The sequence below is a fragment of the Penaeus chinensis genome, chromosome 20 (assembly GCF_019202785.1).
Source record: "Penaeus chinensis breed Huanghai No. 1 chromosome 20, ASM1920278v2, whole genome shotgun sequence".
NCBI lineage: Eukaryota > Metazoa > Arthropoda > Malacostraca > Decapoda > Penaeidae > Penaeus > Penaeus chinensis.
In genome coordinates, this window is record NC_061838.1 from 22,680,596 (window position 1) to 22,703,965 (window position 23,370).

The 23,370-nt window shown below is 46.8% G+C and overlaps 1 protein-coding gene across 14 annotated transcripts in view; it reads left to right on the forward strand.

The window, feature by feature from the left end:
- Positions 1–23,370, forward strand: part of LOC125036053 (protein abrupt-like) — a 148,269-nt gene that overhangs the window by 29,452 nt on the left and 95,447 nt on the right. For 3 of the 14 annotated variants that reach the window (XM_047628427.1, XM_047628428.1, XM_047628426.1), the window contains exon 6: positions 20,961–22,343. The exons of 8 other annotated variants lie outside the window; for them this stretch is intronic. In XM_047628427.1, coding sequence (XP_047484383.1) covers positions 20,961–21,700 — 740 coding nt within the window. In that variant the 3' untranslated portion in view covers positions 21,701–22,343. 3 more of the 14 variants (XR_007115858.1, XM_047628437.1, XM_047628439.1) reach the window with 3 other exon arrangements.

The following is a 23,370-nucleotide window of genomic DNA, read 5'->3' on the forward strand; positions in this document are numbered from 1 at the left end:
CCCAGTCGGGCCTGAGGATGCACATACAAAGGCACCACCGCAACAAAGTCAACTGACAGCACCTCACTCAGGATGCAGTAGGGTTGGCCAGTGCCATGCTTGCAAACCGTGTCCACTAAGTGCTTATTAAGCTGACAGTGAGAGTTAGATGTATGCATGAAATGGTGCTTTTAGGATGGAACACAAAAAAAAGATATTGTTTATTTGCGCTTGGAGAGGAGTTTGCATTTCGTATCCTCATAATTCTCTCTCAATTGCTAAAAGATTTAATTTTTTATTTTTGTATGATACTCCCTGTGTATTTTTGAAATGGGTCTTGGCACAGTGATAAGAATGAGTGAACACCAAGGCCTTGTGAATTTGGATGTAGGGTGTGAGTACAGTGTAAAAATGGTTGTTGGGTGATGATGATGATGATGATGATGATGATGATGAAACAGGATGATGATGATGAACTTGAACATGATCATGAGTCCAATAAGTGGCTTATATATAAAGAAGTCTACAAGAAGGGTAAACAAGAGGTCCTCGGAGCTTGGTATACGGGTGAAGCTAAAGCCGGCCTCTTTGTCAATGCCTTGTGCTAGAGCCGGTCCCTCTTTCTTGTAAGGCAGTACACGGTGTGAGAGATGTCATTATCTGTAGTGTTGAGCTTTTTTGTCGTGTGTGGCTTCTTGTTTGGCTATAACTTAAAAAAAAAAAAACTATATACATGCAGTGACGTTGGAGTCTTGTAGCCTTAACTGAAAAACACTTGGACAGCGGTGGATCCGACAGGTTTTTAAACTCATTTAAGCTTTTATATAGGAGGTTGGTGGCAAGTGTCAGGGCACAGTAGAGTGAGAGCATGCTGCCAGTAAGTCACGGGACTGTAGACTTAAAGTAGTCCACCTGCCTGCTGCCTGACTTGCCTGCATCTTACTTTGCATGCCCTCACATCAAGCTGCTCCTGTCATGGCAGTAGATAGTAAAGGGTGTTGTTTTGTCGTTACAGGTTTGGGCTTTTTCCCCCTGGTCCGTGAGCGCAGGCAGGTCCGGTATGAATGCTCGGTTTGTGGTCGTACATTCAGTAATGTGTACAATCTGAAGGTCCACATGCGGGACCAACATTCAGGCCTGGGAAGTGCCAAGTGTGATCTTTGTGGCCTATCATTCAAAAATCTGAGTACCCTGCGAGTGCACAAGAGTAACTACCACCGCAAGACGGCCAGCAAGACTGGTACTGCTGCCCCCTCTGCTGCCTCAGCTGCCTCAGCTGCTCCCTCTACCTCAGCCACCAGCAAACAGGCAGTGGACGAGCCGCGCCTGCACGCCTGACCGTGCAGCAGTAACCCGTGTGGTGTCTCGTTACAGGCTCCGTGGGCAGTACAGTCTCCTTGGCCCCCCGCCTCCATCCTGGCCCTGGTCGGGCCACCTGCGGCGACACCAACTCCCTTGACTGTGTAGGGCCGTGGCCGCCGCCCGGCGTGGTAGCGGCGCCTCCATGCTGGCCCAGACAGGCATCAAGGTTCGCATGTGAGCTGTGCGGCAAGGAGTTCACACGCAGGTACTCCGTCAAGGTGCACCAGCGGGATTCACACTTCACCAGGCCGGACACAGTGTTTGAGTGCACTGAATGTGGCCGAACCGCAGCCACGCAGAAAGCTCTCAAAATGCACGTGCACCGCTACCACCGAAGTATACAACTGTGACCTGACAACATTAGGAGCCACCCAGCCGCAAGGACTCGCCGCAGCCGACGCAGCCGACGCCGCGCAGTCCCTGGCTAGCTGTAGACTTAATAGGTTGTGTAGCTGGGTCAGCCAGAAACTAGTTCCGCGTGCTAGTAACACACACCACTGTCGTTTTTTCAGGCTACGAGTGGCTGAGTGGGGATCTCAGGGAGTCTCGGCCCAGGTTTCCTTGTGAGCTTTGTGGGAAAGGCTTCACTCGTAGATACAACCTAAAAGTACACCAGCAGGACGTCCACTATAACCCCATACAAATGGCATTTTATTGCACGCTGTGTGGCAAACAAACCACCAGCAAGAATGGTCTCAGGCAACATTTACTCAAGTACCACCCCAAACACTGACACAGCGACCCCGCGGGGTCGTTACACTTCCCGCAGTATTAACACAACCACCATAACCTCATTTTGAGATGCCAAGCGTCCCAAAATCATATCTACCTCTCGTTTCAAATAAATCTCCTCAGCATATGTCAGTTGTATCAACAAAACCACCCCAACCTCAACTAAGAAAATGCCACTGCCGTACAAGACTGAGGGATCAAAAGAGAATTATATAGATATTGCTATTTTAGTCACTGCTAACATTAGTGCCTAGGTGCCAAAGACAGCCAGGAAACGCAAACCTCATGTCATATACCTCCACAATGTATGTATGTTGACCATATATATAGATATATGTATGTATATTAAATGATGAAATAACGTACACTACATAATCACAAACCCACATGTACAGGGTATTTGTACAGTAGAAATATACAATAAAATACTCAATACAAATAGTAGGCGTTGTTTTGTGTAACCTCGCGAGCATGTGAAATGGAGGAGGAAGATGATGAAAAGGAAGTAAAATACTTAATGATATATAATAAAATAAAACCAAATAAAATATAATCAAATAAAAAATATATATAAACTTGAGAAATATAATACCAAAAGAATATATATATATATAAAAGATACAATGGAGGAGGAGAAGAAGAGTGGGAAAGGAAAATAAAAAAGACAAACATAACGAAAGAAAAAGAAGGGAAGAAAAAACTGCAAGAAAAGAACGTGTCAGGGAACCCGCGCCGGTTAGTTCACACGGCCGCTTGGGTCCGCGGGATCGCGTGTGACCTTGGCCTTGAAAGCTGGAGGTGCTACTGTCTGCTCATCCCTTCCCCCTCACCCCCACACCTTCCCCGGAACGGCCCCGCTTGTCAGAAATTCACGTAAGTTCAGCTCACACCTGACTTGGCTTTCACTTTGATTTGTGAAACGAAAGAGAAAGTTTTTGTTTTTTCATTTGTGAACAGTAGGAAGGGCGGGTTGTTGTTTTTTTTCTTGTGTATATAACTGGTTTTATATTTTTTTTCTTCTAAGTTCAGATAAAAAGTAAAGCAAAGGGTGTAGACATAGAAAGGGAGGATAGATAAGGGTCCTAAAAGCCGTTTCAGTAGTTGCTTCTGTGGGGCTTTGTGGTGATGGTCGAGGCAGTCGATTTCATATGATCGGAGAAGTCTATCCATATGTCAGTAAGGACTGGGATTCATGCTATCAATTAGTCAGAATAATTGCCATACTTGGCACTTGCACTGGTTTATACTCGGGCCCCAAAGGAGTCCGCTAGTTCTGCGATGGGGCATTGATGCTGTTATTGGTGGACGCCAGAAAGGTAAACAACCATAAACAATGATCAGATGGCGATGGATGATGACGATGATGATAAAAGGGAAGCCTGGTGGACGGTGTGACTGACCTGGGCCTCTTTCTTGTTTTTCAGGCCGGTCAGCATCTGCCACTACCCCCTCCACACCAACCAGTCCTTCACTGTTGTCCTTCCAAATTCAACAACAACAACAACAGCACCAGTGCCAACAACCACAACAACAACAGCACCAGTGCCCACATTGCATGAAAATGCTGTCCTCACGTCAAAGCCTCCTTAGGCATTTTGAGGATCGGCACGTGATCACACAGCCCTACCGATGCGCAATCTGCGGCAGCCTCTGCAAAACTAAGAATGCGCTGCAGAAGCACCATTATACTTATCACAGGGGCTTGCCATTGAGAATCCTTTAAAGGTTTTCATTATATTTTTATAGTGGATGTGTATAAGCCATAAGAGGGAGATGGTGATGGCGGCGGTGGTGGTATCCCCCCCACACACTCCCCTTTTGAATACTCGTTCCTATGCTGTGTTAGTTGCTCTCATACATATACATATAAATATATATATATCAAACTTTTGGGAAATCCAAGGCATAAAAAGTCAAAGCATCAAGAAATGAGCAATCACGCCGTACAAACGAAGAAAACACCCACTTACCACGTCCTCTTCGGCTCTGGAAAAAAAAAAACCGTGTTGTGTGTCGAGGAGGCCTCAATTTTTTTAACAGTGTTCCTACTTGATGGTGTATGATAACACAAAATAAGATGATGATAAAGAGAGACACTGGCGACCTTCCACCATGTATTAGCATACGTTTAGGCCTCATTCACAGCTTTGTTCGAGACCCGCCTTGTAAGTGATTTTAATATATATATATACATAAAGAAATGGTGGTCGTCGTCAGGTGGTCTTGCTGCCCGCCGAAAGTAAACTCTTCGTACGACCGCCTCTGCTTCGTGAAACACTTAGAACGACCTCCTGCCTTGTTGCCGGGGTGTCGATCCTTGTACTAACCTCTTAGGGGAGACTCCAGCGCAACGTTGACTGGACTATTATAAGTATATAAGACTTATATAAATATATATATATATAATCGTTGAATTACCACATGTATAGTTGTTATATAGTAGTGCGCGATGAGTTTGTGAAGCCACTGTAGGAAACCCCGATCTATAGATTCTTTTTTTTATTATTATTATTATTATTATTATTATTATAATTATTATCTCGTCCGCGGATATGTCCCAAGGTTTAAAAAGTGTAGAAGACGAAACGTAATTGATTCTGTTCACGCATTTATATAGTTGATTGCTGATTTTAGAAAGGTTAAGATGGTGAAATATAGAAAATTACACTTGATAGAACTGTTGGTATAATTGATTACATCTGAAGAAATTATTTCGTCTTTATAAATTAAACGCATATTTTAGATCCATTCCATTCGATTTTTTTTTATTACGAAAGTTCTGCGTGTTTTTGTCTGTCTACATAATTATATATACAGGTGCGCGTACACACACTCACACTCACTCTCTCTCACACTCTCCCACACTCTCCCACACTCTCTCTCTCTCTCTCTCTCTCACTCTCTCTCACTCTCTCTCACTCTCTCACTCTCTCTCACTCTCTCACTCTCTCTCTCACACACACACTCACTCTTACTCTTACTCTTACTCTCACTCGCGCACACACGTACGCGCACACGCACATGCACACACGCGCGCTTATATCTCGGGATTGTAGAGAAGCCGGGATAAGAGGCGGAATAAACTAGCGAGAAGCCTTATGACGATTTCATAACTAGAAGAACGTAGGGCCCGCAGTGTACAGTGGAGCTACGAAGAGCTAGTGGTTTGATGGAAGTACTAGCCTGTAATGAAGCAGGTTGCCGTAAAATGGGGTGAAAAGGCCCCGTTGTTTATTTGTTGTTTTTTCCTTTGCCTTTTTTCCTTACTTTTTTTTCTTACTTTTTTCGTGGTTTCCCTTCTTAACTGGAAGTAATAAGTAGACACAGGCCTGCATTAAAGACTTGCTTGTAATTCTCACCGTTATTGATTATTCTCAGTTCATATCCTGTTGGCAAATATATATTTTCTTTATAAAACAAAAGTATAATTATTCGTATTTACATCCCAGTTGTTGGGTGAAAAGGGGTTCCATGCAATTCCATTTTCAGTTTCAACATTTCATTATTCTGCAATTGATGATGGTACAGTTAGATTTTTAAAAAAGAAAATGAACAGTATTACGAGATTGACCCTCAGTTTCTGCCAAAATTACACAATAAGAAAAGTCTTCCCGTCTGACAAAGTACCATTTTACAAGTATTTAAATGACTGACCGTTTGAGAGAAGAACGCTGCATATGTTTTTCCGCTTTGGATAGTTTAATTCTCCTGAGAATAAGAAGTATAGTTTTCTTTCTTTCTTTTGATGTCTTTCCTTGTTTAATGGAAGTCAGAACTGTGCATGAATTTTCCCTTTTTCGTTATGTCTTTCCTTCATCCCTTTCACGAATCAAAATGGTCTCAAGTTTAGCAAGATTACCGTATAAAGTTCAGTATAAAATCAGTAACAATCCTATAATTATTCCTGATCTTTTTATAACTTTTTATAACAAGTTAGCCGGCAAACTTTTTATTTTATCCTAAACCACCCGTTTGCCTCTCAAGAGAAAACATAATTATAAAATAAACACGCATTTTTGAGATTTAGTAACTTTTAAGTTTCTGTTCCTATTCACCCCAGTTTACGGTGAGAATGAGTGTGTGTGTGTGAGTGAGTGAGTCAGTCTCGATGCCTGCTGTCCTGTTTACAGCTTCCTCCTTCAGCGGCCCTGCCTTCTTCGTCTTTTGCACCGCCCCTTCCCACCCGAGGCTTCTCTCCAAGAACCCGACTCCAGCGTGCGGGGACTCGCGGACCCACGAAGCCGGAGAACATTAATTAACCCGCGACCAATGACCGTCATTCAGTTCCTCATAAGACTTCTTTGTGTCAGTAACTATAACGACTATGATTGGCAGGAAGAGAGTCTCCCATTCACCCCCGCCCCCCCCCCCCCAAATCTCCCCCTCCCCGTCGTCGCCTCTGAAACCACTGTGGCTAAAGAAAGTCCGCTTTTTGTTTTATTTATTTTTTTTTTCTTCTCTTCGTAACGAGTATTTGTCGCCGAAATATTTGTTTTTTCGTTAGGGGAGGGGGATCCGAAAGCGCTAAGATTTGCCTACTTCTACACTTAATCAGCACTGCCATGACGCGCGTTTGAACCACCCGGGGCATCATAGTGTTACACCAATTCTTGTCTTGCGTCGCCTTGAAAGGAAGAGACGAGGAGGAGGAGGAAACGGAGAGCGATGGGGAGAACGCGCGCTCGCGTATTATATGTAAGGATTCTAGAGATTTTATTTAGCTTTGATAATAGCACGAAGACGATGGTGATGAGAGTGATGATGGTGAAGAGGAGGAGGAGGAGAAAAAATGTGTAGAAAAAAAGTCCTTGTAAGGGGTGACGTTGTGATCTTGAAAACGGAAGATGATGATCAATGTCTTGTCAGTATTCAATGAATTGCTATTTTTTTTTGTAAATTTAAGGAAGAAAAAAAGTAATTGTTGGACTTTTTATTGTAATTTTAGGAAGATGGCAAAGTCCCCCGCTATTTTATAAGGGATTATGTGATTGTGAGAATCGTCTGAGTTGGAGGAGAAGAAATAAAAAAAAAATCGGTATCTATATTATGTATATGTAAGCTAGGTGTTGGTGGAGGAGTTCCAAGAATGACCAGTGTGATAACTACCGGATAGTGACGGCAAATGTCTGTGATGTAATGCGTAAGGACACCAGTTGTATATTAAGAAAGGGAAGTGAAAATAGATTTTAAAGATGTTAACTGATAAGATAAAGATAAACACACAAAAAAAAAACACAAAATGTGAGGTTAATGATAGTATGGTATTGTTTGATATGAAAATTCGGATTATTTTATCAAAGATTTGACTGTGATCACTTGGCTAAGGATTATAATTTGAATGGTAGCTATTTTATACAGCAATATGTATTCTCTAAAATGTAATGGATGACTTAAAAGGTTAGAAATAAGATTGGTGATTTAATGTAGAGGTGTTGTACGACCAATCATTAAGTGATAATGGTGTAATAGTGAATAGTGGACCCAAACGTTGAGTATACGAGATGGTGTCATGGTGACAGTCTGGAAAGGTGAATGGGGGGAGACAGGGAAAGAGCGCGAAAGAGCCAGAGAGAGAGAGAGAGAGAGAGAGAGAGAGAGAGAGAGAGAGAGAGAGAGAGAGAGAGAGAGAGAGAGAGAGAGAGAGAGAGAGAGAGAGAGAGAGAGAGAGAGAGAGAGAGAGAGAGAGAGAGAGAGAGAGAGAGAGAGAGAGAGAGAGAGAGAGAGAGAGAGAGAGAGAGAGAGAGAGAGAGAGCGTGTGCGTGTGCGTGTGCGTGTGCGTGTGCGTGTGCGAAGGAGTTACCGATTTAAGAATCGTTTAGCTCCCCCCCCCCCTCTTTTTTTCTTGTTTTCGCTCTTTGTGCAGAGCTTGGATGCGATCGACTGCTTTTGTTTTTGAAGCTTGATTGTTTTTGAACTTGCGTGCGTAGTGTCTCTTCCTTAGGGATGGTTTCTACACCCCCCCCTCTCTCTCGAGGGTTTACGCCCTTCTACTCGACTGTGAGGCTTGTGGTGTTCTAATTGGTGAATGGTTCATTAACACGTTTGTGTGCGTGTATGTCTCGGCGTAACTCGTGCCACGACTCTCATTCCGTACTTGTTTTAAGGTCATCTGTTTCGTTCAAGTACCTGTGATTTTTTTTTGTCCCTTTTTGTGACTTGTTGGGATGAAAATGGATGAAAGCAATTTTTTCCTGGTTTGATCTCGTGCTCTCGTTTTTTAATTGGAGGATTTTAATCAAAGTGATATTAGATGGTAGGGAAGAAAACACTTCTTTTGAGGGAGGAATAGGAGTTTTCTTGTTGTTTTATGTACGTTACGATTTCTTCATTGAGGGTAGAGTTATTTGGTCATTGTAGATAAGGATTGTTAGGATTTTTTTCTTTTTCTTCGTTTCTAGTTAAGGCTTTCTCTTGATCGTGTACCGACTCCGTTAGCGGTTGACATGAGTCATGAACCGTAGCGACCCTGTCCCCCCCACCGAAGTACACAGCATGGCCAACATAAAGTGCACAACATGACGCACACGGATGCACATAAATGCACGAATATATTTGCACATCCTTGCTTACACAAAGTGCACACGTACAATGCAAGTACACTCTTGCACATACACTGTGCCTGAAGACATTCACATAGAGCTATATGTACACGTACATACTATTGAAAAATAAACTATACACCTGCTCATAACATATACTTGCATACATTTTACATTGAGACACTTATCCTCGGCCCGAAGTCCATGTTGGGAGCCATAGGGTTGTCGAAAGGTATCGTGATGAGCTCTAGTTGATTTGTGTGTGTTTGTGTGTGTGTATGTGTGTGTGTGTGTGTACTCATATGCATATGCCTGTGTGTATACATAAGAGCTAGGGTGCATGTGGCCTTCGCTTGTTTGTGGGCGGCGTAACTGGAGTGGATGCAGGTGCTTTAGAGCGGCGTCTCTGTGATAACTTTGTGGTAATGTTTTATCTTGAAGATCATTGGTGCTAGGACGAGCCGCCTTCTACACTTCCACACAAGCGAATGTGACCACGATGGCCCATCTTCTAAAGGGAAGGCATGGCTTTGTGGTAAGACCGAGGTACACACCAATACACACGCATACATACCAATACACACGCATACATACCAATACACACGCATACATACCAATACACACGCATACATACCAATACACACGCATACATACCAATACACACGCATGCATACCAATACACACGCATGCATACCAATACACACGCATGCATACCAATACACACGCATGCATACCAATACACACGCATGCATACCAATACACACGCATGCATACCAATACACACGCATGCATACCAATACACACGCATGCATACCAATACACACGCATGCATACCAATACACACGCATGCATACCAATACACACGCATGCATACCAATACACACGCATGCATACCAATACACACGCATGCATACCAATACACACGCATGCATACCAATACACACGTAGACATACCAATACACACGCATACATACCAATACACACGCATACATACCAATACACACGCATACATACCAATACACACGCAGACATACCAATACACACGCAGACATACCAATACACACGCAGACATACCAATACACACGCAGACATACCAATACACACGCAGACATACCAATACACACGCAGACATACCAATACACACGCAGACATACCAATACACACGCAGACATACCAATACACACGCAGACATACCAATACACACGCAGACATACCAATACACACGCAGACATACCAATACACACGCAGACATACCAATACACACGCAGACATACCAATACACACGCAGACATACCAATACACACGCAGACATACCAATACACACGCAGACATACCAATACACACGCAGACATACCAATACACACGCAGACATACCAATACACACGCAGACATACCAATACACACGCAGACATACCAATACACACGCAGACATACCAATACACACGCAGACATACCAATACACACGCAGACATACCAATACACACGCAGACATACCAATACACACGCAGACATACCAATACACACGCAGACATACCAATACACACGCAGACATACCAATACACACGCAGACATACCAATACACACGCAGACATACCAATACACACGCAGACATACCAATACACACGCAGACATACCAATACACACGCAGACATACCAATACACACGCAGACATACCAATACACACGCAGACATACCAATACACACGCAGACATACCAATACACACGCAGACATACCAATACACACGCAGACATACCAATACACACGCAGACATACCAATACACACGCAGACATACCAATACACACGCAGACATACCAATACACACGCAGACATACCAATAAACACGCATACATACCAATAAACACGCATACATACCAATAAACACGCATATACACGCATACACACGCATACACACGCATACACACGCATACACACGCATACACACCAACACTCACGCATACACACAAATACACACGCACACACAAATACACGCGCTAACAAATACAAACGCTCACACTAATGCACACACTCACTCAAATGCCCACGCTCTCTCAAATGCACACGCTCAACAAATACACACGCAAATGCACACGCTCAAGAAATACACACGCAAATGCACACGCTCAACAAATACACACGCAAATGCACACGCTCAACAAATACACACGCAAATGCACACGCTCAACAAATACACACGCAAATGCACACGTTCACACAAAGGCACACGCTCAACAAATACACACGCAAATGCACACATGCACATTCACGTTACGTACAAACGCACACGCAAATGCCCACATACACATACACTTACGTACAGACGCACACGCACACGTGTTTTGATTGTGTGCCATTTACCCCGACTTGTTTAGTTCCATGTTCCATTGGGAATGTATGCATCGTTGTTGTCTTGGGCGTGCTGCTAGCTCTGCCGCTGGACCTGTGGTGAGGAGGTTAGGCGAGGAGACACGTGTCGCCATCGTGTTTTGTTTTCTCGTGTGCGTTGCCGTGCGATTGAGTGCGTGAGAATGCGTGCGAGAGTGAGTATCGTTCTTGTTTGGGTCATGGTGGGTGCGTCGACTGCAAGCGAGAGAGAGGTCTGGTGCCCGCGGCCCCAGGGCGAGAAGCCCCCCTATGTCTCGGGCGTGAAGTGACCGAGTGTGAGGAGACGGTCGAGGAGTGTTGCGGTGCGACACGAGCGACTGATAAACTGGTGACGTGTGATGGGAGAAGCGCTCGCTGGTCACCTCGAGATGACCGCATAACCTTAGGTTTAGAATGAAAAGCTTTAAATATGTGATAAAAGTCTTGCTGTGTTAAGAGGTCGTGGCCACCACCCGCCTAATCAGCGCTGCCATTGAGTATAGTAGCCACACGTCCCTCCCCACCCCCTCTTTCCGTCTGAAGAGAGCCATAGCCTCTAGCATCCCCCCCCCTCCCCCTTTCAAAAAGGCGCAACGCTAACGCAGGCGGTGGCTGCGTGCCCCTGGTGAGAGGTGCTGACGCCGGAGTGGAGGCGTCGTGGATTGTGATAAGTTGACAGTGCCTCGCGTCCCCCGCAAGCATACCGATCACGTGTGTTGTATCACAGCTCGCTGTGAGGGGCGGCGCCCGTCGAAGATGCTGTCCCCGGCGCCCTCCAACTGGTATCGCCCCAGTGGTATCAGGTGGGCGGCCGCCGCGGGTACGTTCCTGCCTTGACGGACGCTGGTCCAGCACGCGCGAAACCGTAAGAAGGGGCTGATGGCGGTGACGTTGAACCGACCTAAACTGAGGATGAGTGAGATGATACCCGGGTGGAGGGTGAATACCTCCCTGCGGCTGTTGGCAGGGAAGGGAAGGTGCCATCAACTTTCATGTATCATGCAGTTTCTGTCAAGGTGGCACTATCCTGTCTGGGTCGGTAGAAGCTAGCACCACCTTACCTTTACTGGACATTGATAGGATAGTGCTACTTCCCCTGCACTGACTCTGCGGTGCAGGGGATGACACCCGCCCTATCGACGCCAGGGAAGGCACTGCCACCTGCCACACCCGGGTATCACCCCGCATCCTCGTCTGCCAAATTGTGAAAATATAGTAGCGCTTCCACAGTACTAATAGAGCTAGTCGTGTATTATAGCGCAGTATTGCTAATAAATTAGTGCGAACATGATGCTGGTTTTATTTACGTTCACATGAAGCCCACACGTGCTGTTGTGTTAAATGATAATTGACACCTATTCTTATTATTACTGTCATTAGTGTATTCTTATTCTTTTATAATTTTTCATTGTAAAAAGACGCTGTAGGGATGGTGTACAGAACCAAGAGTTGTGATGACCTTAGATATAAGTGTGTGGAGGTCGAACCGTGTGTAGCGGCCTCACTAACACCGGTGATGATGACCTTGCTTGATGATGGTCATAATGATATTTGTGGTCTCGTGCGGTACGAGGTACGGCGAGGCCAGGAGCTGCACGGCGCTCACGCCCCACTTTGTTGCAGGTGGCTGGTACGGGCGGCGCCAATGTGACGTGTGCGGCAAATCTCTTTCCTCCAAGTATGCCCTGCAGGTGCACATGCGGGACGTGCACACGGAAGTGCGCCGCACCTTCACCTGTTCCCTGTGCAACAAGGTGTACGCGTCTCAGAACTCGTACCGTGTGCACATGAGCATCAAGCATCGCCAGCAACAGTCCCCCCAGGTTCCCACCCTCCCGCCGTCGCCCCACCAGGGGCCCCTGTGAGAGCGGTGTTGCGTGGCGGGGGCGGGGAGGTGAGGCGGGCGGCGGGCGGCCGTGATGGCGGTGGGCGCGTGCGGGTTCTGGGGCGTAAGCGCCGATGGCACTCGAGGATGGTGATGGTGGTGGTGGTGATGAAGGAGAAGGGGCAGGTGATGAGGGACGGCGCGGGCGGCAGCGAGGGCGGGCAGGTGGGTAGGCACAGGTGGGCTGACGAGGCTGTTTTCTGTTTGCAGGTGAGGCGGGCTCGGAAGCGGTGGCCTGTCCGCTGTGCCGGGCTGTGGTGCCACGCACTGAGTTGCCCGCCCACCTCCGCCTCCACTCCCGCCCGCGCCCGCAAGCCCACGCCCACGCCCTCCAGTGCCCCTTCTGCCTCAAGAAGTACTCCACTTGGAACTCCCTCAAGAAGCACAAGAGCGTTTACCATCGCGAACAGTCCTGGAACGCTCGGGGGTTTCAGCGGATACTGGAGCGGGACAAGGAGAACACGTGATAGGTGTGGCCCGGCCCCCCTCCCCTCCCTCCCACCACCCTCTTCCCCAGCTGGTGCCGCTGCCCCCGCCGTCGTTGCCGCCGCCGCATCCGCCGCCGCATCCGCCGCCGCCGCTCATGTTGTCCTGTCAGGCCCACGTGGGCGACAAGTGCCATGTTGTAACGCTTCTCTGCCAAAAGCATATTCCTATTGGTGTGTCTTGAAGGCGCAACTAAACATACTGAACCATTGAACCTCAGATTTATGTTCAAATGTTTCCACAGACTTGCCTTGCACAAGGCAAATGTAACAAAATATTTCTTTCATATACTTTTATGCAGAATTATTTTGTATAATAAGATAGAAATGTAAATCTAAGTCCAATATTAGTTTTTGTTTTACTTTTTAATAAGAGAAGCTAAATGATGATGCATGCGTGTCTAACGCATTAGGATACTAGTCGGCTTAGCAAGCTCTGCTAACTTTGTGTGTAACACGTAGATGCTTTGTAACGATCCTAGTGTAGCTCTAGTCCTACCTCAACAATAAATTGGAAAACTTGACTGTCTCTGTATATACCAAATTTATTTTAAGGCAAATAACTGTACATTTTCTGAAGGCGATGATTATGGTGATGGTGGTGAGGAGAAGTAGGTGGAGAAGGTGACTGGTAAGCATTTTACTGTTGTGGTGCATGTTCGGCCAGGTGGAGGTGGGTCATGCTGTGCTGGGGTACTGAGGTGTGTCTGGTCACTTGCAGGGGCCGGCGTGGTGGTGCGGTACATGGGGCCCGACTATGGTGGTGGTGGTGGTGGCGTGCGCGGCGAGTATGGGCGGGCGGGAGGCGGTGGGGGGACGGGAGGTGGCCGGGCGGAGGTCACTCCCTGGCAGTGTGAGTTCTGCCACAAGTATTACGGCTCCAACAACAGCCTCAGGAACCACCGCAGCGTCTACCACCGTGGCCAGGTCCCCGACGGCTCCGCCAAGGTCTCCCAGGCTGTGGCGGCGGCGGGCGGCGTCGGTGCCTCCATGGCCAGGGGCGCCTCTTCCTCGCACGTGCAGGGTCGTCCCATGGCGGCGGCCTCGCTAGGGCAGAGGGCACCCCCGCAGCCGCTGCCGCCGCACATACCCCCCAGGCTGACGGCGCACACCTACCCCAGCATCAGCCTGCCCTCGGGAGTGTCCGCGGCGATCTCTCCGGCAGCCACCCCGCCGCCCCAGCAGATCATCTCCCCAGGCCCGCCCACCTAGGTCCGCCTAGGCTCCCCGAAGCCACCCACAACCGCTCCTCACCTGAAATACAAGGCTTCCGTGACTCAGTGTCGTACCTAAGAGACGACGAGGGGGGGGGGGGGTTGTGTTAGGGTGCCCTTCCTACACCTTATGAAAGAAGAGGTAAAAAGGGATTGAGAAGAAGATGAGATAGTTACCCCCTCCCCCCCCAACTTCATAATGAAAATGTCCAAGTCGCATCAAGGGATGACGGTGTTTTGTCAGTAAAGTTAAGCAAACGTCTCGGTATTGTGCTGCTACTACCTAAAATCCTCCCTCGTAAATAACCTGTAAATAATGTTCCGGATTTTTTTTTTCTTTCTTTTTTTGACACGGGAAGAATTATTCCTCTGAGGACGCGTGGAGGTTGATGTAAATATAATGACGCACAACATTACCTGCCCTGGTGAGTTGGAACATTACTGCTTGGCGGTGACGATCCGATCTTGAGTGATGGATGGCCTCGTCCTTCGCGGTTGGGAGGGTCTCAGGGCCTCCATTCTGGAGGATCAGCTAATGTTCTGCCTCTTCATCGAGGTTAACCTCGAAGGACCCTTATTGTTATGTCAGTAGTTCACCAAAAGGTTGTACCTACGTAAATGTACTTTGTTGGTGTGGGAATAGCCTAACGTGATTTCTTGTAGTTATTTGTTTCTCTTAAATGAGGGTAAAGCTGTAAAGTAAATTATTCCATGGAACCGAAATCTGTCAAACAGATAACCTTTACGTAGAGGTGAGAGTCCTCGTGACGTCATCAGGGGGCGCCTCAGGTCTAGTTAGTTAACCTTTTGCACCGGACTCAAGTTTTCTTAGTAATATCAGTATTTGAAAGCTAGTGAATGAATGAGTGAGTGAGAGAGAGAGTGAGGGTGAAATTGAGACTTCCCAGCAGGGGTAACGGAAGATAATACAGGTACATTAATCCGAACTGACCTCTCGTGCGACACGTTCACATACACAAATGGTTATCTGTGATTCTAGCAGTAATCTTGAGATAAAGAGTACGCCCAGTTGATAAGGCAACAGTTCCGAGCAACAAGTCTATACCTTTAACTCTCCCACAATTGACCTCTGTCTGTTCAAGTTGACCCCCATACGAAACTGAGAAATTCGCAACACGTAAAAGAGTAAAAACAGGAGGAGATAACCAGCTTCTCATTGCTACCCGGTTGCTCTCAGATGACGGATTAAGATCAAAATGATGGTATTCTCAACAAATGAGGGGTGTCTATTGCAGTGGTAAAAAACACAATTAAATAAAGAATCACCAGAATTCTAGACACACCGGTAAATTATATATAAGAAAAATTACCACCATGGTTGCCCATCAACTTCACTTATCATATAGTTACAGATCATTTTTTTTTTTTTCTTTTCTTGCTGCTGTTTTGCCCTGTCTGCTGATCTGAAACACACACTCCTATCAGTGCAACTATATTCCAACGCACTTGGATGGGTATATTGTTCTTTCTTGTTCATTATTATTAGATTTACTTTCCCAATAAAGACTGGATATTTGAACCGCTACACGTCGTACATATGATTAAAGGTGTCCTATCATAACGCCAATGCCGAACAAGTAAAATGTTAACACCCACACACACTTAAGTGCAAATTCGACCCCGTTTTGTGTTTACACGCTGCAACAAGCCTTATCGGCGACACCCTAAGAAAACACGTGGTACACATAGCTGTACAATCCCTCAGTACTAAACACTAACTTGAAAGTGGTTCTACTTCTATCTATTAGATATTTAGTATCTTGAACGTTAAGACAAATGAAATTGTTCCTTATAAAGTAAGAAGTTTTACTAATAAAATAATAATTTCTCGACCCTGTCGCATTTCCAAACCCTTTATGAAATTAGTCGAAGTGTGAGACATGAGTTCCCTTTATTATGAAGAAAAGAACCTTTCTATAGACTAACCGTTTTTTTTAATAGTTTAGCAATTGATATGTAAGGAATATACCTTACTTTGTGAAGGTTGAGGCCTATTCCCTTTATACTGCTTTAATAAAGCAGTTCTTCGTTTACCTAAACATTACATTGTCTTGATTGATGTTGAATGTCAAAATATACAAGTAGAAGTAGGGATGCTGAGAGAATCATACTGTTAGCACCGAGAGAGACGGGAGTATTCTAACTGCTAAGCTGTTACACATGACTGGGGATTCATTTACCACAACTTCACGTAATAAAGTTCTACATTATTATTATTAGTAGTAGTATTATTATTATTAATATTATTATTAAATGATGATAATAGAATAATAATGTTATTATCATCATCATACAAATGCAGATTTTTTTTTTTTTTTTTTTTTTTTTTTTTTTTTTTTTTTTTTTTTTTTTTTTTTTTACCAACAAGACGCTTTTATTGTAATTGTGAATATCAACACACTTTTTTCATTACTTTACTCTCGCAAATGTCAGCAAAGCTCCGGGTGAACCAGAACTCGTTGGAGCAAAAGCGTTCACCAATAAACATTAAAATCGTTTTGCTGAAATTAAGGCATTGCGCTTATCAAAACGCGCACACTTTAGCCTGAATTACTCTCCATGAGAAATGGAACACAGCTCTTGCACAGCCGCCTCCTGCAAGCGTCACCGCTGTATTATCAGCAGCGGTATACAGCGGTGGAGTGACGGGTGACGCCGGCGGTGTAACACGTCACTCCACGTGTATTATTATTCTCTTAGAAAAGGTCACGCTCTTGTGTATTTGTACCCTGACATTTGTCTCTTCTCTTCGTTAGGTTCACCTTCACCTTTTGCCGCCCTGTAGGTTGTTTGTTTGTTTTTACCTCTTACTGCCATTGGCTCCAGTTTTTATTTGCAACCATAAGCGTCGTATGTGTGCGAGTATGCACGGGGAGGGATGTGGTTGCTAGTGTCTGGTCGCTCTTTCACGGGGCACCAGGGCTTGGCACGTGAGGCTGTCAGCGTTAACGAATAGCATGTATTGCCCGTGGACGCCAAGTAACTCTGGCTTAGCAACCGTCCTTGTTTTTTTTTGTTTTTTTTTATGAATTATAAAAACTTATCTATATTTGTTATCTTTCATCTCTTGCAACTCATCAGTCATTTTTTTTTTTCTCGGATTTTTTTTTCTCCGTTTTCTTTATTCTTTCGTGTGACACGGATGCATTAGGCTCTCCCGTCAGAGATATCGGTTCCAGTACCTTCTGACTAACTATTGATCTTTGAGAATCTTAAAAGACGTAGGGACGCACTCTCACTGGTAAACAACCAAATGTCACGCCACACCATACTATACTACGCCACACTACACCACATCAGACTATGCCACGCTACACTAAGCGTCACACACTACACCACACCATACCATGCCACACTGCACCTTACCATATGATGCCAAACTACACCACACCATACCATATTATGCCACACTACACACCATACCATATCATCCCACGCTACACCACACTATACCAGGTTGTGCCACGCCACGCTACACTACACACTATACCAAGCTGTGCCACGCTACACTACACACTATACCAAGCTGTGCCACGCTACACTACACACTATTCCATGCCATGCTATGCCACACTGCACTACACCATACTATACCATACGATGCCAAACTGCACCACGCCATACCATATTATGCCACACTACACACCATACCATCCCATGCTACACCCATACCAGGCTATGCCACACTACACTACACACCATACCAGGCTATGCCACACTACACTACACACCATACCATACCATGCCATGCCACGCTACACTACACACCATACCATACCATGCCATGCCATGCCACGCTACACACTATACCAGGCTATGCCACACTACACCACACCATACCATACTGTGCCACACTACACCATACCATACTGTGCCACACTACACCATACCATACTGTGCCACACTACACCATACCATACTGTGCCACACTACACTATACCATACTGTGCCACACTACACTATACCATACTGTGCCACACTACACCAAAGCATAGCATACCATACTGTGCCACACTACACCAAAGCATAGCATACCATACCATGTCACACTACACATCATGCCACACTATGACACATCACCACACTATATCATACTATGCAACACTTCACCTCATTATATGATTATTTCACCTACACTGTATCATATACTATGCCACACAAGATCACACCGTACCATATTAATGCCACGCTACACCAAACCATAGCATACATACTATGCTGCACTACACCAAATCCTATCATATGCCACACTTCACACCATACCATACTTTGCCATACTACACACACACACACACACACACACACACACACACACACACACACACACACACACACACACACACACACACACACACACACACATCGGGGCAACTTGAGAGTACAAAGCAGAGCGTGTCACAATAAGAGATTTTCGTGGCCGGGCTTGGGTGTAGGTGTGTGCGGGTGTAGATGTAACGTGTTTTATGTTGTGTGCCATGTGAACAGTGCCATTTCGCTGGGTAGTGTCGTGTCTTATATGTTGGGGAGTGTGCTAGCGATAATGCCAAATGATGTATCAAGGGGACGTTGTGTACTAACAGTGCCAAGCACCGGATGTGGGAGTTGTGTCTTTGTGACAGTGCCAAGTGTTCTCTGTGATGTCCAGGCGACAGTGTCAAGTACTTTGTGTGGGATGATATCCAAGCAGCAGTGGTGCTACCACGTGGTGCCGCCACTGTCCCGTGCAGTGGCAGGTTTAAGGCGAGAGGGTAACGTGGGGTCTCGTGTTGCAGGTGGGGTGTCTGCGGGCGCCGTGAGTCACGCCCTCCCCCAGGGTGGGCAACCCGAGGACACCCCAGCCTTGCCTGGGGGTGGCAGGCCACACTGCGGGGCGGCAGCGGCGGGTGGTGGCCCGAGGAGCGTGCTGGGAGGCCACAGGACCACCAGCGTGCCTGGCCCTGCCACTGCCACCTCCCCGCCGACCTACCTAATGGGCGGGGGCGGCGGCGTGGCCCCCCACTTGGGCATAGGACCCTCTCAGGGCACTGTAGCCTGCCCCTATTGCCACAAACTCCTCCGCTCACACTCAGGACTGAAGACTCACATCCGCGACCAGCACACCGCCAACACTCAGGTCACCTGCAGTATCTGCCACAAGTGTTACCGCAACCAGAACTCCCTAAGCAACCACATGAGTCTGTACCACAAAGGCAGCAACGGCGGGGCGGCGCCCCCCCGCCCTGGCATCGAGCCGCGCTCCACATGATCGGTGCCCCGCACACGGACATACTGTCTGCCTTCCATACCCTCTTGTATAGTCTTGACTCACGACGGTAGCACACTAGCAGAGGCTGGAGACGTAGTGAGGGGAGCTTGCCGTACTCACGGGATGTGTTGTTTGTTGCAGAAATGTACCGGCTGTTTGGGGACGGGCTGGGGGCGCCGCCCATAGCGGGAGGGCGTGCCAGGTTCGAGTGTCCTGTGTGTGCCAAGGTGCTGAGTACCAGTCATGGACTCAGAAGGCACATAAATGACCGTCACACAGTGCACCTCACCTCTTACCGCTGCTACGTCTGCAACAAAGAATACCGCACGCCCAATAGTCTACAAAATCATATGTATGTGTACCACAAAAGAGAAGGGAAGAGCTGAGGGTGAGTTGTCTCGTAGCAAAGGTAGTGTCGCCTTGCTCCCCGCAGCCTAGTAGCCTGAGCCTTGTAGTGGCATGCCAGTAGACCAGCCTCAACCCTCGCCACATGACCAATTCCTTCTCTGTTGCAGAGAACGACGGTCGCTTAGAGTGTCCACATTGCCACAAAATGTTGAAGGGTACAAGTCTGCGCAAACACCTCGAGGACATGCACACTGTCCACCTCACACCTTACGAGTGCAAGATCTGTCACAGGTTCTACCGCACTCCCAACAGCCTGCAGAACCACAGTAGCCGCTACCACCGTCGCCAGCGAACCGACTCCTCCGGACCTTCGGAGTATGAAGCATCCGGCGCCCCGCCCTTCCCCGCCACCTCCATGACCCCAGTCGCGGTGCCGCAGCAGTTGTCGTCGCTGCTGGCAGCTGCCGCAGCAGCCCGCGCCACCACGCACCTGAGCCCCCGCACTCCTGGACTGAGCAACGGGGCGCCCCCGCCGCCTCCAGAGCACCATCTGCCGGGGGACAAAGCCACCTCGTTCAGTGACATCTTCAACTGAGATGGAGCACGTGACACGGCTCAAGAAAACCTCGTTACCTTAAGACATGAATGTATGATGCTTGAGTGCAGTGACATGTTTCTTTGACAACAACATGTGTGGAGCACTAACATGCCCCCTCCCTCCCGAGGGGCGGGAGAGGGGAAGCCCTGCGAGACTGGATTGTAACAACGCTTTTCTCTCCTGTTGCAGGGAGGCCCAGCATTCTGTACACGCCAGTAGAGTGTCCGATATGTAAACGCCGGTTCTTCAATAAGTACTCGGCAAAAAGACACATGATTCAGGCGCACGGGGAGAACCGCTTTCACACACGCCCGTACGCCCGCGCGGACCCCAACTCTACCTCTACCTTCAGTGCTGCCCTTCAGGCCATGGGCGTGGCGGCCGTGTCAGTCGACGCCATGAAGCCCGCAGCCCTCGGGAAGGTGCACGGCTATGGCGGCGGCGGCGGCGGCGGGGGCGGGGGCGGCGCGGGCGGCGGCCAGGATGGCTGGCTGTACCCGTCGTCTCCGCCCGTGAAGCTGCAGCAGCACCAGGGAAGCTGCGACGGGGCGTACCCTCAGCTACTGGCAGGAGGACGTGGCGGCGGCCCCTCTCCGCCCCGCCAGAACACACATGATCCCTCAGGAACGTTATCAATATCCGGGCTTCCCACAACCCCGCGCCTCGGCACCGCTCACGACCCCCCGCCTGCAGCCGCCGCCTCGCTATCGGGGATGCAGGCGCATCATCTAAAGTCTCCAACGGCCTCGCAGGGCGTGACGGCGCTCACCACGTCCCCCACCATCATGCCTCACCCCACCCCCCCGCGCCCAAACCTCTCAGACGCCCCCGGCACGGCGCACCCCAACCAAGGGCATCATGGCACCGGAGAGGCGAGCCCCATGACTGTCGCGGCCCTGGGGACCTTCTCCAGCTCCCAAAATGTGTAACGCCGCGGAGGAGGTCCTGAGGGCTCCTCACTCCCCTCCCCTTCCCCCCTCTCCCCTATCCTCCCTCTTCTCTCGGCTCCTTCCTCGGCGTCCTGAGTGTCAGATGCCGGTGTTCGTCCGGCTGAGGGAACGACGGCAGTAGCGTACCTGCCGATGCTTCGTGACAGTTCAGACAAATGTGATAAGCACGGAAGTTTATACCATGTACATGTATACGATGTAGTTCTTAGATAATACAAGTAATTAAACTCTTCTAAGAAAAAACTGGTGCCATATATTGTGCTACTTCATTAAGTGAATCATTTCTAAACACATGTGAAGATGCAAATTTTCTACTCCCCCTTTCCTGATTTCCCCTATTACTAGTGTAAAGAGGTAAAGTTACAAAAAACAACTATATGAACGATGGATTCCTATTTTTTGTGAGTATAACAAGCCCGCCAGAGGAGCTTGTCCTGTGTCACAAAAGAGTAGATTAGTTTTGTAGGTCAACAACAACAACTTTTAGTCAGATATTTAGCCTTGCTGGAGTAGAACTGATCTCGTTTTAAGCCCCTACCCCCTCATCCTCATAAGTAGAAGCACTTATGTTTGTATTGTATATGTATTTAGTTTGTGATAATAAAAGTACTGACAAATATAACCAGGGTGTTTATTTGTCCGCTCCTCCATCTTGTGAGAACGAGAAGTATGATGAGTTACAAAATAAAATCGTTCCAAAAACATAAACACAAAGAAACGGGGGGGAAAAAACTCTTAATGATTAACACAATGATTAACACAAAAAAGTATTTAAAAACTGCTTTTACTAACCCAAGCTCATGCTTTATGAATTAAAAGTAATGTAAGCAAACAAGACTGAAAAATAACAAGGCAGATGAGTAATGAAAAGTGAGAAGATTGAGTGACCTGAGCCCGTGGGTCGGTCCTCAGCTTCGCCACCGACCATCTACCCACCTCTCTTTCCTCTATCTATTATTCTCTATCTCCTTCATTTTGGCGTTTCCGTTGTGTTCTTTTCCTCCTTATCCAGATTTTCTTCTTTTCCCCGTATAAACTCTCCATTGCTGAGTGTACATACACTGGCCTTGCATAAGGACGGGATGCACTATTTTTGTATTAACATGTTACGTAAACTTTGTTTTACAGTAAGGTATTCATTTATCTTATATTTATACTTCTGTTATACATTGTAAAAACAAAAAAAAAAAAAAAAAGGAAAAGTGTAGCTACATAAGAATGAATGCTGTCATAAAAAGGTAAAATAATGAACAGGTAACACGAACTAAGACGCATTTAAATGAGTATCCCATATCATGACGAAGAGAGGAAAAGAAAAAGTAGAAAAACGCATATTAGCAAAAAGGAATTAAGGAAATATGTTTTTATATAGAAAAAATATATTAATCTAAGGAAAGAAAATGAGAATGAAAATTGGAGAGGTAAAATAATTAACACACAGACATGAACAACTAATATCATGAAGGAGAATGACATAAGCCAGAAGAATGACTATAGACGTTTCAAGGAAAAACCAAACAAAACAAAACAAAAAACAAAAACGAACCATTCTGCTGTCTCAGAAGCTTAGTATTTCCGGTTTCTTCATTGATCTTGCTTATGGGCGCTTCCCTCAGAACAAGCAGTTGGTTGATTATTCCGTTTAGTTC